Here is a 13,239-nt window from a genome sequence, read left to right as displayed (position 1 = left end):
CTCTGCATTTTCATTTCCAGATATCGAAAATATACCGGTGGTGAAATACGTGGCCGTGGCAGGAAAAAACATTACCCTCAGCTGCCCGGGGGTAACCGAACACTCGCTAGTGGACAGCCTGGTCTGGCGAACCACGCAGACCATTGCTGAGCTAGTGAACGGGGAACCGATGACCACCAGTCTGAGAGTGAGTATATCATGCATTGAGGGAGACAGCTCTAGTACTAGTTTGTTTAGCCAGCTTAATTCTTATTTTTTGCTGTCATGAGCTGAAACTGTGCAAATGTGGTACGCATTGGTTGGCGATTTATATTGGGTTTGGTAAAAAACTGGACAACATTCATCGCTTATGCTTTAAATATCTCCTAAATATCTTGGATGTGCAGAAACAGATTATCAACTTATGTCAGAAACAGACAAAAGATAAATCAAACGAATCGTAAATGGCTGGGCTTGTATAATGATCTGTCTCCGTCTCCGACCAGTTTCTCCACATCGGCAACATTCAACACAATTGATTGGCCCAGTTTCAAATCAACTAATCAATTAATCCCATCTTTCTTGATAGATTGCCGTAAGATATGAAACCAATCGAATTCTTTTTCCATTCCTCTAGCTCATCTGGAAGCAGACACAATTTCCATTGAAACAATCAATTACGATAATGGAAGCTAGCAACTAATCATCCTACCAGGCTACTCATCAACCCTTATCTAGATTTATTTCTCGATCTCGTTCGGTGGCTTGGGTTGGGTTTTTATAAGGATGATGCTTGCACTTTCTAGTATAAATAGGGCAAATAATAAACTTTTCGAGAGTCTTCGCGAATCCAACGCATGGACTTCCTACAAACTAACTCGAGACTATAGCCCAACTTTATTTGGATCTATTTCCTGGAAAAACTGCACCAAAAGAAATTCAAGAAGAAGGAAATCCTACGAATATCGGTTCTTCCGAAAAGCTTTAACCTCTGCTGGAACAAGTTTATGACTAAATTAGATTAAAGTGAAGCACTAATTACACATCGAAGTTTTACCCGAGCTGCTTGTTCGTTCCGCCATCGCAGCTAGCTGGGTGCCAGCTGAAATAGTGGTAATCAGACCCGGTCCGGACCTACTCAAATCTCATTCGTCGTCTTGTTTCTGGTGAGAAGGTTTTTGACAGACAATCACCAGAAGAACATTTGACGAGGAGAAGAAAAAAAAGCTCATTAGGCTTCACTCGGACTTCTAAAGAACCAACATAAAAAATGGTTTCTCTTTCGAAATCAATGGACGTCGTCGTCGTCGTCGTCACTTGGCAGCTTTTCCTCGATAAAACAGAAGCAGCAGTGGCAGCTGGACGACAGGTCCAACTTTCATCTTCATCATGAATCTTGTTAACATGGAAATTTATCTTCACCGGCTTGCAGCAGCAGCTTCGGAAGCGACGGGGACCATCAACAGCAAACTGACAAAAACGAGATTAATGGCAAGTTGTATGCTTTTTCGATGTTTTTCAAAGGCAAACTCTGGGTTGAATCCTCAGTGATTCACCTTCCCTGCTAGAATATTTAATATGTTTCCATGTGCTTTCAGCCCTGATTTCACTCATCCACTCCTGGAAATTTCTACTCCGCAAGAGGAGAAACGCCATCGGAACAGTAATTATCATGTTCTTGTCGGCCTTTATGGAAAAAAAAATTGCCATCATTATCGGAAAAGAGGGATAGTTTTTCCTACCACCCGGTTTCCTTCCATCCAACCATTCCAACAAACCACAAGCAGCTCATCACATTTTCACCTTCTAATTACAGCATCTGAACAACTGATATTCATCTTGCTCCCATCTGTTTCCTCTCTTCCTTTGTACTATCTGACAGATTACACTGTTACCTGATAATTTTAGTCTTCATTTTAATCCGGCTTTTGCCTCCGATACCGACGAGTATAGCTGCCTTGTGAACGATCGACAAAGCCCGGAAGCGCTGGTCGATTTACTGGTGCAAGGTACATTTTTCGACTCATGCAGCTCATTAGGTAATTGAACAGTAATTGATTCTCAATTTACAGATGTACCAGATCCACCGGGACGACCCCTGGTGGTAAGTTTTACGTCCAGGTCGGTAAATCTGTCGTGGGCGTACATACAGGATCCGCGAAATTCACCGACCACTCATTTTGTCATCGAAAGTAGGTGAGTCTGACATTTGGTTTTCATATTTAATTTTTGATTTGATATGGTTTTTATTCTTTTTGAAATACAATAAAATTCTCAGCTGTAATATAGTGCACAAAAAATTAATGGTTGCGGTGAGGCAAAATGTATCTATTGGATAAAATGGTCCTTCGTGGCATATTATAGCTTTCTATATGATAAATTGCTTAACAAAAAAAAAATATAGTAACTTGCTTGCTTCAGAAAAGCAAGCTCCGAATATAAATTCTTAAACTATCTCGAATAAATTATTTGCGAGAAATCAAAGCTTGACCAACAATTGAAAAAGGCTTATCAGCTTTTGTAATCAAAACATGTAATGTCATTTTCACGCGAACAAAAGCCTCGCCTACACAAATCAACAACACCATCGGAAAGGGGAGAGTTTCCCATACCTGAAGAAGGTATTGTTGGTTTGCATAGGTGAGCTTCGGTTCTAGGGAAAGAGCATTAGACCCATTCCATGAAGCTATGCACCACGAGTTTTCAACTACATTACTTATTTTTTGTCACGTTTACTTTAGCCAAAGCTTGAAAATTGTTAACATAGCAGTGTTAAAGTCCAAACAATGTTGTTCGACACTGGGGTGGACTGTATCACACCGGACAGACATTTTCTTCGGATTTCGGTACTTTGTTACATTGTAGTGTGATAAAAGAGATAGTGTGCTTATGTGCTATGGGAAACGAGCTGATTGTAAAACAAATTAGGATAGGGTGACCAACTTCTTATTTTGTGCCAACGGCCGCCTTGAAATGTTAATTTCGACAAATTACTCCTACTGTTTCTAACAAAATCTACACTAATCACTATATCTAACATATATTTTTCACGATCCTTTTTTTAACTACTGGCTTCCGTCCGCATCTCACTTGGCTTCGTAGGCTCTGGCGTCACTGCTGATGATGCGCTCGAATGCTGTTGCTTACATCATGCCACATACCATGGAAGTGTTGGAGAAATCAATTAGGGTGCAGTATTTCCTAGTCCTGGCTACGGTAGGACATATACCATTTTTTATTTACCTAGGAACACTGTTCTGTCGCCTGCTTCCTTCTTCGGTAGATCTTGATTTCTTCACTTGCCTAGGAGTGACGCTTCCGACCCGTCCGATCGGAGGAGCACCACTCTGTTTAGCTCCGGTTGATTCCACGAATCTTGATTCCTTGCTTCCTGGCTCAACTACCAGCGACTGATGTTGTTGCGTCTTGGGGTATCACACGGAATGACGGATGACTTCGGAATGTCGGGATGTCCACGATGCCTGACTCGGGCGCCTCCTGGTCTCCACGAGTGCCTGATTGCCCTACAAAATGAGAGGGGCCTTTTTCAACTGAATTACAGAATTGCAGATTAACTTGTCTGACGCGGAGGCCTCCGGGCCTCCGCGAGCACCTACAGCGCCGATGACGACGATCCGTTGATCATCGCGATACTCTATGCCAGTAGAATGGTTAGCAGAATGGTGTGACGACATCGACTTCAGCGTTGAAGAACCACCGGTACGGATTGGCCAAACTCGTTGATGGTATTGGATGTTGGGCTGAGAAAGAGAGTGCCATGGATTGCTCCCTTCGTTGGATTGGTTGTACACACCGATTCTCTACTTCTACGACGACAGAATGATTTTGGACAGTAACTGGTTTTGGACATACTGACAGATGCTGACACGGTTGTGCGAGGCTTTACAGGACGATACTGATATTTATTTCAGGATTGGACAGGACATCATTATGGACGTTTAACATGCTTGACTGACTGTCCGACATTACTGATAACTGGACTGGTTGAACTGGTTTGTGGATCCCGAGTTGTTCGAATAGTGAACGGAACCGCGCCGAAGCGCTGAAGCGAAGGAGTTTCAATTCTCCTCAGAAGTGGACACAGCTTGATTGTCCCGAATGGGAAGGACGCATATCTTTGAGATAACTCTCCGGAATTGACCGTCCCCCGTTCTCACGGTCACTACGCGAATATTACCATCGGTACCCGCGTGAACCTCTACTACTCGACCCAACTTCCATTTCATCGGTGGAAGATTGTCCTTCTTCACGAGAACCATTGTATCAACGGAGATGTTATTGCGTCGACGAGTCCACTTGGTACGGTTATGGAGATCGGACAGGTATTGCGAGGACCATTTCTTCCATATCTGCTGCACGAAGTTGCCACAGTGAAAGACGATTCTCCGGGATATGACTGAGGTCCGGTTCTGGAACAGCTGTTAGCGGTCGCTGAACGAGAAAATGACCAGGCGTCAATGCTTCAAAATCCGTTGGGTCATTGCTGATCGGCGTCAACGGACGGGAGTTGAGGATCAGGATTTTACGGCAGCTTCCCAAAGGCCACCAAAATTGAGCGAACGTGCTGAGATGAATCGAAATTCTATCTCGTCTTCTTCAGCTTCATTTACGATCGACTGCTGGAACTGCTGGTTACGGAATAGTTCGTGTTGTTCGTCGAGTTTGCGCCTTGCTCCGACGAAGTTGAGAGCGTTTTCACACATTACCAGGGTTGGTTTGCCTCTTCGTGCGACGAAACGCTTGAATGCTGCGAGGAAGGCTTTGCTTGTTAAATCTCCCACCAGCTCCAGATGAACAGCCGTTGTGACCAAGCAGACGAAGATTGCGACGAAATATTTACGTGGAGTTGTTCGACGATTGGGATAGGCAACCAGAAAAGGTCCACAGTAATCGACACCAACTTTCAGGGACGGTGGCGCGGGTGTAACTCGTTCCGACGGCAAATCTGCCATCAGCTGATCCAACACTTTCGGTCTGCATCGGAAGCACGGTACGCATTCGTTGGTTACGGTGTTGGTTAATCTTCTGATCTGCGTGGGCCAGTACTTCTCCCGTACTCTACTTATGAGAAGCTGTTGCCCAGCGTGGAACAATTTCTGGTGGTAGTGTATTACTACTAGTTTGCTCAGGGGATGATGATAGCTGAGAATCGCTGGATGCTTGCGACTCGCTGGAATAGGTGCCTTGGATAGCCGGCCACCTACGTACAGTACCCCGTCAACGAGAATTGGTGTGAGTTTGTTGATCGATTATGACGGCTTGACTTGATTTTCGCTCTGAAGTGCAGAAATCTCCTCCGGAAACGATTCCCTCTGAGACATAATTTCTTGGAGTTCAGCGTGACTGAGATACCCATTGTGTCTTTCTTCGCGATGGTGACAGTTGTGGATGAAGCGACGAATCCATGTGTGGCTTGGACTGTGCTGGAATTGCGACTGCACTTCGCTCTTCTAGCAGTAATTGCTAGAAATCTTCCTCAGGACAAACCCGCCGGCCAGGTGCTGCGGTCTCGACGCAGCCATGGTGGACCTTCAAACCAAATCGTCCTGTACTGAAGCTGAGCCGGTATCATCCCTCGTGAAACGATGTCAGCTGGGTTCTCCAAGCCAGCGACATGATTCCAATCGAAACCCTTCGTAATGTTCTGAATCTCGGACACACGATTCGCTACGAACATCTGCCACCTCGATGGCAGCGAAGATAACCAATGCATTACGATTGTCGAGTCTGTCCAGAAGCTTGCGGTGTGCGGAATACGAATGCCTTCTCGTACAGATGACTGAGGAGCAGTGCGGATGACAACTCGAGGCAAGGGGTGGTTAACTTCTTCTTGTTGCGCTTGAGATCCTCCAGTGGTGCTACTCTCGATTTGGAAATCAGCAGCCGAACTTCTACTGAGCCATCCGACAGTGTACAACGCATGTAGAGGCATGCACCGTATGCCTTGTCTGATGCGTCACAGAAACCGTGCAACTCGACCGAAATTGCATCAGATGTGTATCCTATCCACCGAGGAATTGAAAACGACAAGAGGGCTGTCAAATTCATCCTATACTCCTGCCAAAAGTTCTGCATCGCTTCGGGCAGTGGATCATCCCAACCGCACTGCTGCTTCCACAATTCTTGGAGAAATATCTTGGCAATGACGACAACTGGACCCATCAATCCTAACGGGTCAAACAGGCGAGCTACTTCTGCGAGAACGACGCGTTTCGTGAGCACTGCTTTGTTTTCCCACTTAGGAGAATGGTATCGGAATTTGTCTGAATGCGGCTCCCACAGTAACCCCAAAGCTTTCACTGGTGAAGTTGAGGAATCAAGCTCTAAAGTGGCACGAACATCGAGGAAATCGGATGGCAATTCGGCTAACAATTCCTTGCAGTTGGAGTTCCACTTTCGCAGGTTGAATCCACCTGATGAAGTTAGCGTGATCATTTCCTTTGCCAGCTGCTTCGCTTCGTCGACGTTGTCCGCTCCAGTCAGCATGTCATCAACGTAAAAATCTTCCTTCAACACCTTAGCTGCGCGAGAAAAAGCGAGAGCTCCTTCTTCTGCCAGTCGCTGTAAGCACTTTGTCGCCGAGTATGGAGCAGATGCAGTCCCGTAAGTGACAGTTGCTAACTCGTACGTTCGGATTGGTTCGTCAGGGGAATCTCGGTAGACGATCCGCTGTAGGCATCGATCGAGTAGATAGATGAGTATCATCCGATACATTTTTTCCACATTCGCTACAATGGCAATGCGGAACAAATGGAATCGGAGTGTGATGGCGATCAAATCCTCCTGAACTACAGGTCCAACCATTAGCGCATCGTTGAGTGATACACCGCTGCTGGTCTTACAGGACGCGTCGAAAACGACACGTAGCTTTGTTGTTGTACTATCCAGTTTGAAAACTGCATGGTGGGGAAGATAGTACATAGGAAACTCCTCTTTGACGTCCGGAACTTGCACCATGTGACCAAGTCGCTCGTACCCGTGGATTAAATCTGCGTACCCTGCCTTCAACTCGGGATTCAACTGTAACCGCCTCTCCAAGCCCAAAAATCTCCTTTTCGCTATATTTCTGGACTCGCCGAGCTGAGTGATGATGAATTCACGCCTTGGAAGTGCGACGATAAATCTGCCTGCATCATCACGATTGGTTGTTTGATCGAAGAATGCTTCACACGCCGTCTCCTCTACCGATTGACTACTACTGGAACGACAGGTTTCTATCTCCCAGAACTTCGTCAACTGTTCTTGCAGGTTTGCAAGTGTGCACGAATACGACAATGTGCGATGCATCGTGCCTGATTGATCGGCTGCTCGACTGGAAACCACCCATCCAAAGACTGCATTTTGCAGTGTATGACCTTCATCTCCAACCTTCTCACGACCGTCAGAGAGCAGTGTTCTGCTCCGATTATCAGATCGATGCGACCAGGTTCGTGGAACTGGGGATCCGCGAAGCTGATGTTAATCGGGAGCGTCCAGTGGTTCACGTTGATTCTTCGTGCAGGCAAGGTTGCCGTTAACTCCGGCAAAACGTAGAAATTCATCTCCTCACAGTACGATGATATTTCCTGAGAGCGAGGTAGAACAGCTGCCTTAACTACCTTCCGCGCAATGACGACTGAACCACCGATTCCTTGGACTGACAGGTGGTTCAGGTGAAGCTCGAAGCTTGAGTTTACTGGAGAAGTTTGTCGTCATGAAGCAGAATTGCGAGCACGAATCTAGTAACGCTGGATCTTCTTCTTCTTCGCATTTCAAGCTTATTGCATATCGCATATTAGCTTATTGCGTGCTTTCAACTTAGTGTTCTAGATGCACTTCCACAGTTATTAATTGAGAGCTGTCGATGCCTGTACCATTTTTGCATTGGTGGATATTGGTGGACAGTAGAATATCTTGTGTGGATAGTGTATTGGTTGGAAGAGCGATGGTGTTTTGGGTTGTGCATGGTTGGTTTGTGGTGGACAGTGGTGCAGTGTTATGCGAGTGTAATACGGGAAGAGAACTTGTAGACTGGTGAGCGCTGTGAGCGTGTGTTTGTTGGTTCTGGTTTGGTATTTGTGTCTGTGGTTGTTGCTGATTACCAGCTGAAGGTCTACATTGCTCTTGTGGGACGGATGATGTATTTTTATTAGCGCTAGAGTGCTGTGATTCTGGGTGCAACAGGGAGTGATGCTTCTGATTACAGTGATGGCACACGCCCTTGCTGCAAAATCGATCTTGATGTCCTGGCGATAGACAGTTCAAACAGAGTCTGCCTCTTTTCACAGCATCACTGCGTTCATGTACTTTCAGCTTCAAACATTTCACGCAGCGAAAAGCGAAATGAAATCCGTCTTCACAAAACGGACACTTGTTCGATGACTTAATTGCTGAGTTGTTGATGGACGGCTTCGATCGTTTCTCTGGAATCGGGGTAGATTTGGCAGGAGCAACGGACTGCAACACGGAGCAATGATCTCGTAGGAAGTGGATGAAGTTTTCATACTTCGGCACCTCCTTCGAATTATGATGCGCTTCCCAGTTTCAAAGCGTCGCTGAATCCAGGCGGCAACACACCATGTGAACCAGAATGGTGCTCCAGTTATTCGTCTTTTCTCCTACCTTTTCCAACATCAGCAGATTTTTGTCGAAGTCGCTGATGAGCCGGTTAAGCGACTCATAGCTCTCCCTTTTGATGGGTTCCACAGCGAAAAGAGCATCGAGATGTGCCTTGACGATTAGTTTCCTATTCTCGTACCGTTTCTCCAGCGTTTCCCAGGCAACAACATAGTTCACGTCCGACATTTCCACCGAGTTGATTTCCTGTAACGCTTCTCCACTCAACGACGACCGAAGGTACGTAAACTTGTCCATATCCGTTAGCTGTGGATTATTATGGATCAAGCTACGGAATGTATCTCGGAACGTTACCCATTCCTTGAGTCGAATCTCGGGAAGCTTTACACGCGATAATCCTGCACCGGCACCTTGTGCGACTGGTTGAGTGTTAGCCGTAGGATCTACCAGCTTCGGTCGAAGACTCATCAGAATGGCCTTGAGGGTACAGTACTTGTCTTGAGCATCCATGATGATCCTCGCATTTTCAGCATCTTTCTTGGGATCCCTTGCAGCATCTTCTTCATCGTCGTCACTTTTTCGACGTTTTAGAGACTAGGTGTCTTCGGAGTTGCTCAAAATAATATACCGCATCTTTTGAAATACACACATGAATAATCTTTAAGCTAGTATTACGCATCCAAATTCTAACTTTTTCCAGCTACGAGATAATAGATCCATGTATTGAACAAAGTTGCAGAGCAGTTGATTTTATTGACATTTGCTAACGACACCAAATTTCTACATCTTAGATCTAAAAAGCTAAAATAGATTTTCTTTTAAGACTACCTAAATATTGGTTTTTTTGGGTAAATTAGTCCTTTTTTCAAATTTGATCAATTTATCATGTTCTAAAATATTGTTGACATCATTGAAATACACAACTTTGCTCAAAACACCAATATGATATACAGCCCATCAAGCGTTTTTGTGACGTCATATTCAACGGCTCGAAAAGATGGTGGGCGGGCTCTGGCGGGGTCTAAACCTGGTTGTATTTTGAAGATTACTTTATAAAATAGTACTCCTGAAGCTTTCAGAGTTGGGTACTGAAGGGTACCTAGTCAACTCTCGATTCGAGACTGTCAATATTATATACATCAGACGCTTTTGTGACGTCATATTCAACGGCCCGGTATTAAAACCGATTGTATTTGGAAGAGTACATTATAAAGAAGTACTCCTGACAAATTAAGCTTTGGGTTTCAAGGGTTATCTAGTCAAATCTCGAGTTAAAATATGTAGTACAAGTTATAAACCAGTGTTTGCTACGAGTGTGCTACTTACTCAAGATGAAATTTTCAACTAGGGGAAATGACGGCTTCGGCATGACAGACTATTTTCGGCAACCCACTATTTTCACTGGATTTTCTTACGAAAACACTTCGCTGAATGCATGCAAACGATTCTTTATGCTTTCAGCTTCAATATGACTATATTTTTACCACTGAGAAAAAGCAATCTAGCTAGGTTTTCTTGAAATGCAACACACGCACTACAAATTGTAACTGATTTACATGCAGTTCAAATAGAACGGTTGCCGAAGAAAAACTGGTTGCCGACAATATTCGCTCTCACTAGAGAAGATTGGAGCTTTGTAAAAGCGTTTCAAAACAGTTTTTAACAATTCTTTCGACTGAAATTGTTAGATCAGCTGGCAGCAAAAGATTGTAAACAAATCAATACTGGATATGTGTGCGTTCCTTAGAGAAAAAGGCAATAGAAAGAAGGTCGCTGCTTAGGTTGCCAAGAATACGTAAATTCCCCTATATAAAAAATGCTTTATCTTGAAGTTTAAATAGGTATATAATTATAGGTATATACTATATACCTGACTACCTGGTCTCGTCCTTTGAACTACAATTATATAAACATTCTGTCAAATCGAAATAAGTGTAGGATTTTGAAATACAGAGGATACTGAAAAAGACCGATTTGTTGCCCCAATCGGGTCCACACTGTAGCTCTTTGGAATGAGGTGAAATAATTGCGAACAAAATGTTTTTTTATGCTTAAAAGAGTAAAACCATATATTGAACAAAAGGCGTAAAAAAGGTTTAGTTATAAAATCAGAAGCTACTTTCATCTTTTCTGCAGATAAATGCATCAACCGATCAAACTTATATCTTTAAAATCACTTCTGTCTTCTAAATCTTCACTACAAAGATGCTTATCTGGATTCTAAATCAATTTTTTTGTCGATGCGGTCAACTTTCTTCTAATCTTATAGTCAGGTTTTCGCATCAATGAAATCAATGGGTCTGAAATTGGAAGAAATCCTTTGAAAATATCACCGTTTGGTCAGACCGGATGGAATTTAACTTTAAAATCTGTGTTAGGGAAATCATTTTTCGCAGCCAATCGGTGATAATTTTTACTATCATATATCATTCGTGAAAATTTTAATTGTGACATTTTGAAAAATGATTAAGTCTTAAATTTATCAGATGCATAGAAATATTTCTGATCGATTGGTGATAAAAATTTTGAAATTGGTCTAGGGGCAGCTGAGTTATTAACATTCAAAATCTTTCATAATTTTGTTACATGTTATTTTTTTGGATTTCACAAAATGTACCCCCATATATGAATAACTGACGTAAATAGTCCTATGTTAAAAAAAATAGTCTACAAAGGTTTGAGCCTCGTGTGCGTTTTACGGATATAGAGCACTGATTTTAAAATTTGATAAATAAAATGCAACTTTGAAGCTTATTTGGAAGATAACTTGAGTTAGTAGTAAGTTTTCTGGCTGACTGTCGGGGGTTCGTGAGCATTCCTGACATTGCTAAAAATTATGATAGCATCAGATTGCGGGGTTGCTAGTGTAATAGGATGCTTTGTTCATTGTTCATTAACTCTTGATTGTTCGTAATACTTATGAATATTTTAGGTGGACAAAAAGGCGAACTAAGAGGTGGACCCTAAGCTTTTCCACATTTATATCGCTGTGAAGCAGCAGTAAGCTTTAGAGGGAATGTATTTCCGTAACTGTAACCAGTTCGATTTTGTTTGTTAACCTTGCTTAAAATGTCACAAATAATTATCTTAAACATAAATTGTCCAACTCAAACCTTTATAGGGGTAAGAAGGACCATCATCATCATCATCATCATCGAAAGTTCCTTGCGAAGAGCATGCAAATCGGAAGAGGTTACAACAATAGGGGGAACCTTTTCCTTTTTGGCATTAATCCGGGAATGTTTAATTGGATTTAGCCTGGATGATGGACCATTTTCATCATCCGTAAGCATACCAAATTGATTGCTCAATTGCATTTCATCAGAAGGGGGATCAAATAATTTCCCTTTTATTTTGCGTTTTGGCGCCATGGTGGCAGAACTGTGTTTCTCCAAATCAACTTCCAAGCTGATTACTATAAGAATCCGAAGGATCGAAGAGGAATTTTCCAAGTCGTAACCTTGGATATATTTGATGTTTATTACTCGATAGGATGAAAATGGGCCAAAGTCAATCTAACCTTCGGTCTCTGAGAAGAGATCACCTCGCACCAGCTACGTTTCGACGTCACTTGGTCTACATGCGCTTGTTCCAACCAACGGGGATGCATCTCATGTAGAAGCTTTTTTTGACGTAGGACTACGTCTTTGATTTCTATATGGGGGTACAGTTTGTGAAAACCGAAAAAAAGAACATGTAACAAATTAAGAAAGATTTTGAACGTTAATAACTCAGCTGCCCCTGGTTCAATTTCAATAACTTTATCACCAATAGATCAGAAATATAGCTACGCTTCCGAATGTTGATTTTCAACAAGAAACTATTGAAAAACTGGAAAATGGCTAGCATTGTCCAAGAGCGTCGAATTAACTAACAAATCCACCAATTACCTACATGCATATGCTGCTTCCCCAGCACAGTCGTCAGAGAGTAGTAAGTAGACGAAACAAGTCGAAGTGGCATTCGCCTCCGATCCTCGGGCGCGTGCGAATAGGGAGGATGGAATTGCGTAATATTTTGCACACTCACCGCCATATTCAGAACCTAACGCAAATTCTTCAAGATAACCACCATCCGTCGTCTGGCTCGCCGTGGCGGTGGTTTACGTATCTCCGGTCTGATTTACGAAGTGTGCTGAAGGTGTTCCTGAAAAATGAGATCCGTGATGCTGTCACCTACACTAAACACGCCAAGCGTAAGCGGCCATGGATGTCATCTACGTTTTGAAGCGACAGAGACGCACTCTGTTTGGTTTCGGAGGTTAAATCATCACCAGCTTTGGCAACAAAACGGCTCTTTTCAGGGCCACCAAACTTATTACAGTTAAGAGTAGGAATAGAATTCATCTGCCTGTTTGTCCATATTCAGAACCAACGACCACACAAAATACTCATGTAATCAAACTGGAAGCAGTGGTACAAATTATTTTGATCAACTTTGAATCGCCACGGCCGGATATTTTCGATGGAAGAAGCAACAATCTAGCATCTAATTCGACGAAGACGAAAACATTTGTGAAGCCGAGTTATTTACGAAAGAGAGTGTCGATGAAGAGAATCGATCAATGTAGATAGGACCTATTGAAAAGTGACGCGAAATTTGTTTTCCATACTGAGCTCCAATGCTACCGACGCCAGAGAAGCAGCTCCCACACCTGGACCCTACCTATCGACCCATCAACTC

General features: G+C 43.3%; 1 protein-coding gene across 1 annotated transcript in view; it reads left to right on the top strand.

Annotated features, from left to right (window-relative positions):
* Window positions 1-13,239, top strand: part of Ptp99A (Protein tyrosine phosphatase 99A) — a 482,762-nt gene that overhangs the window by 253,547 nt on the left and 215,976 nt on the right. Inside the window, exons 3-5 of the mRNA XM_065218483.1 lie at window positions 21-187; window positions 1,862-1,988; window positions 2,052-2,175. Coding sequence (XP_065074555.1) covers window positions 21-187; window positions 1,862-1,988; window positions 2,052-2,175 — 418 coding nt within the window. The remainder of the gene's footprint in view (window positions 1-20; window positions 188-1,861; window positions 1,989-2,051; window positions 2,176-13,239) is intronic.

This window comes from Ochlerotatus camptorhynchus, unplaced genomic scaffold (assembly GCF_037179485.1).
Source record: "Ochlerotatus camptorhynchus isolate MF236.1 unplaced genomic scaffold, CSIRO-AGI_Acam_v1.1 ptg000087l, whole genome shotgun sequence".
In the NCBI taxonomy this organism is placed as follows: Eukaryota; Metazoa; Arthropoda; class Insecta; order Diptera; family Culicidae; genus Ochlerotatus; species Ochlerotatus camptorhynchus.
The sequence above is the reverse complement of the archived record's forward strand: the minus strand, read 5'-3'. Positions and strand labels throughout refer to the sequence as shown.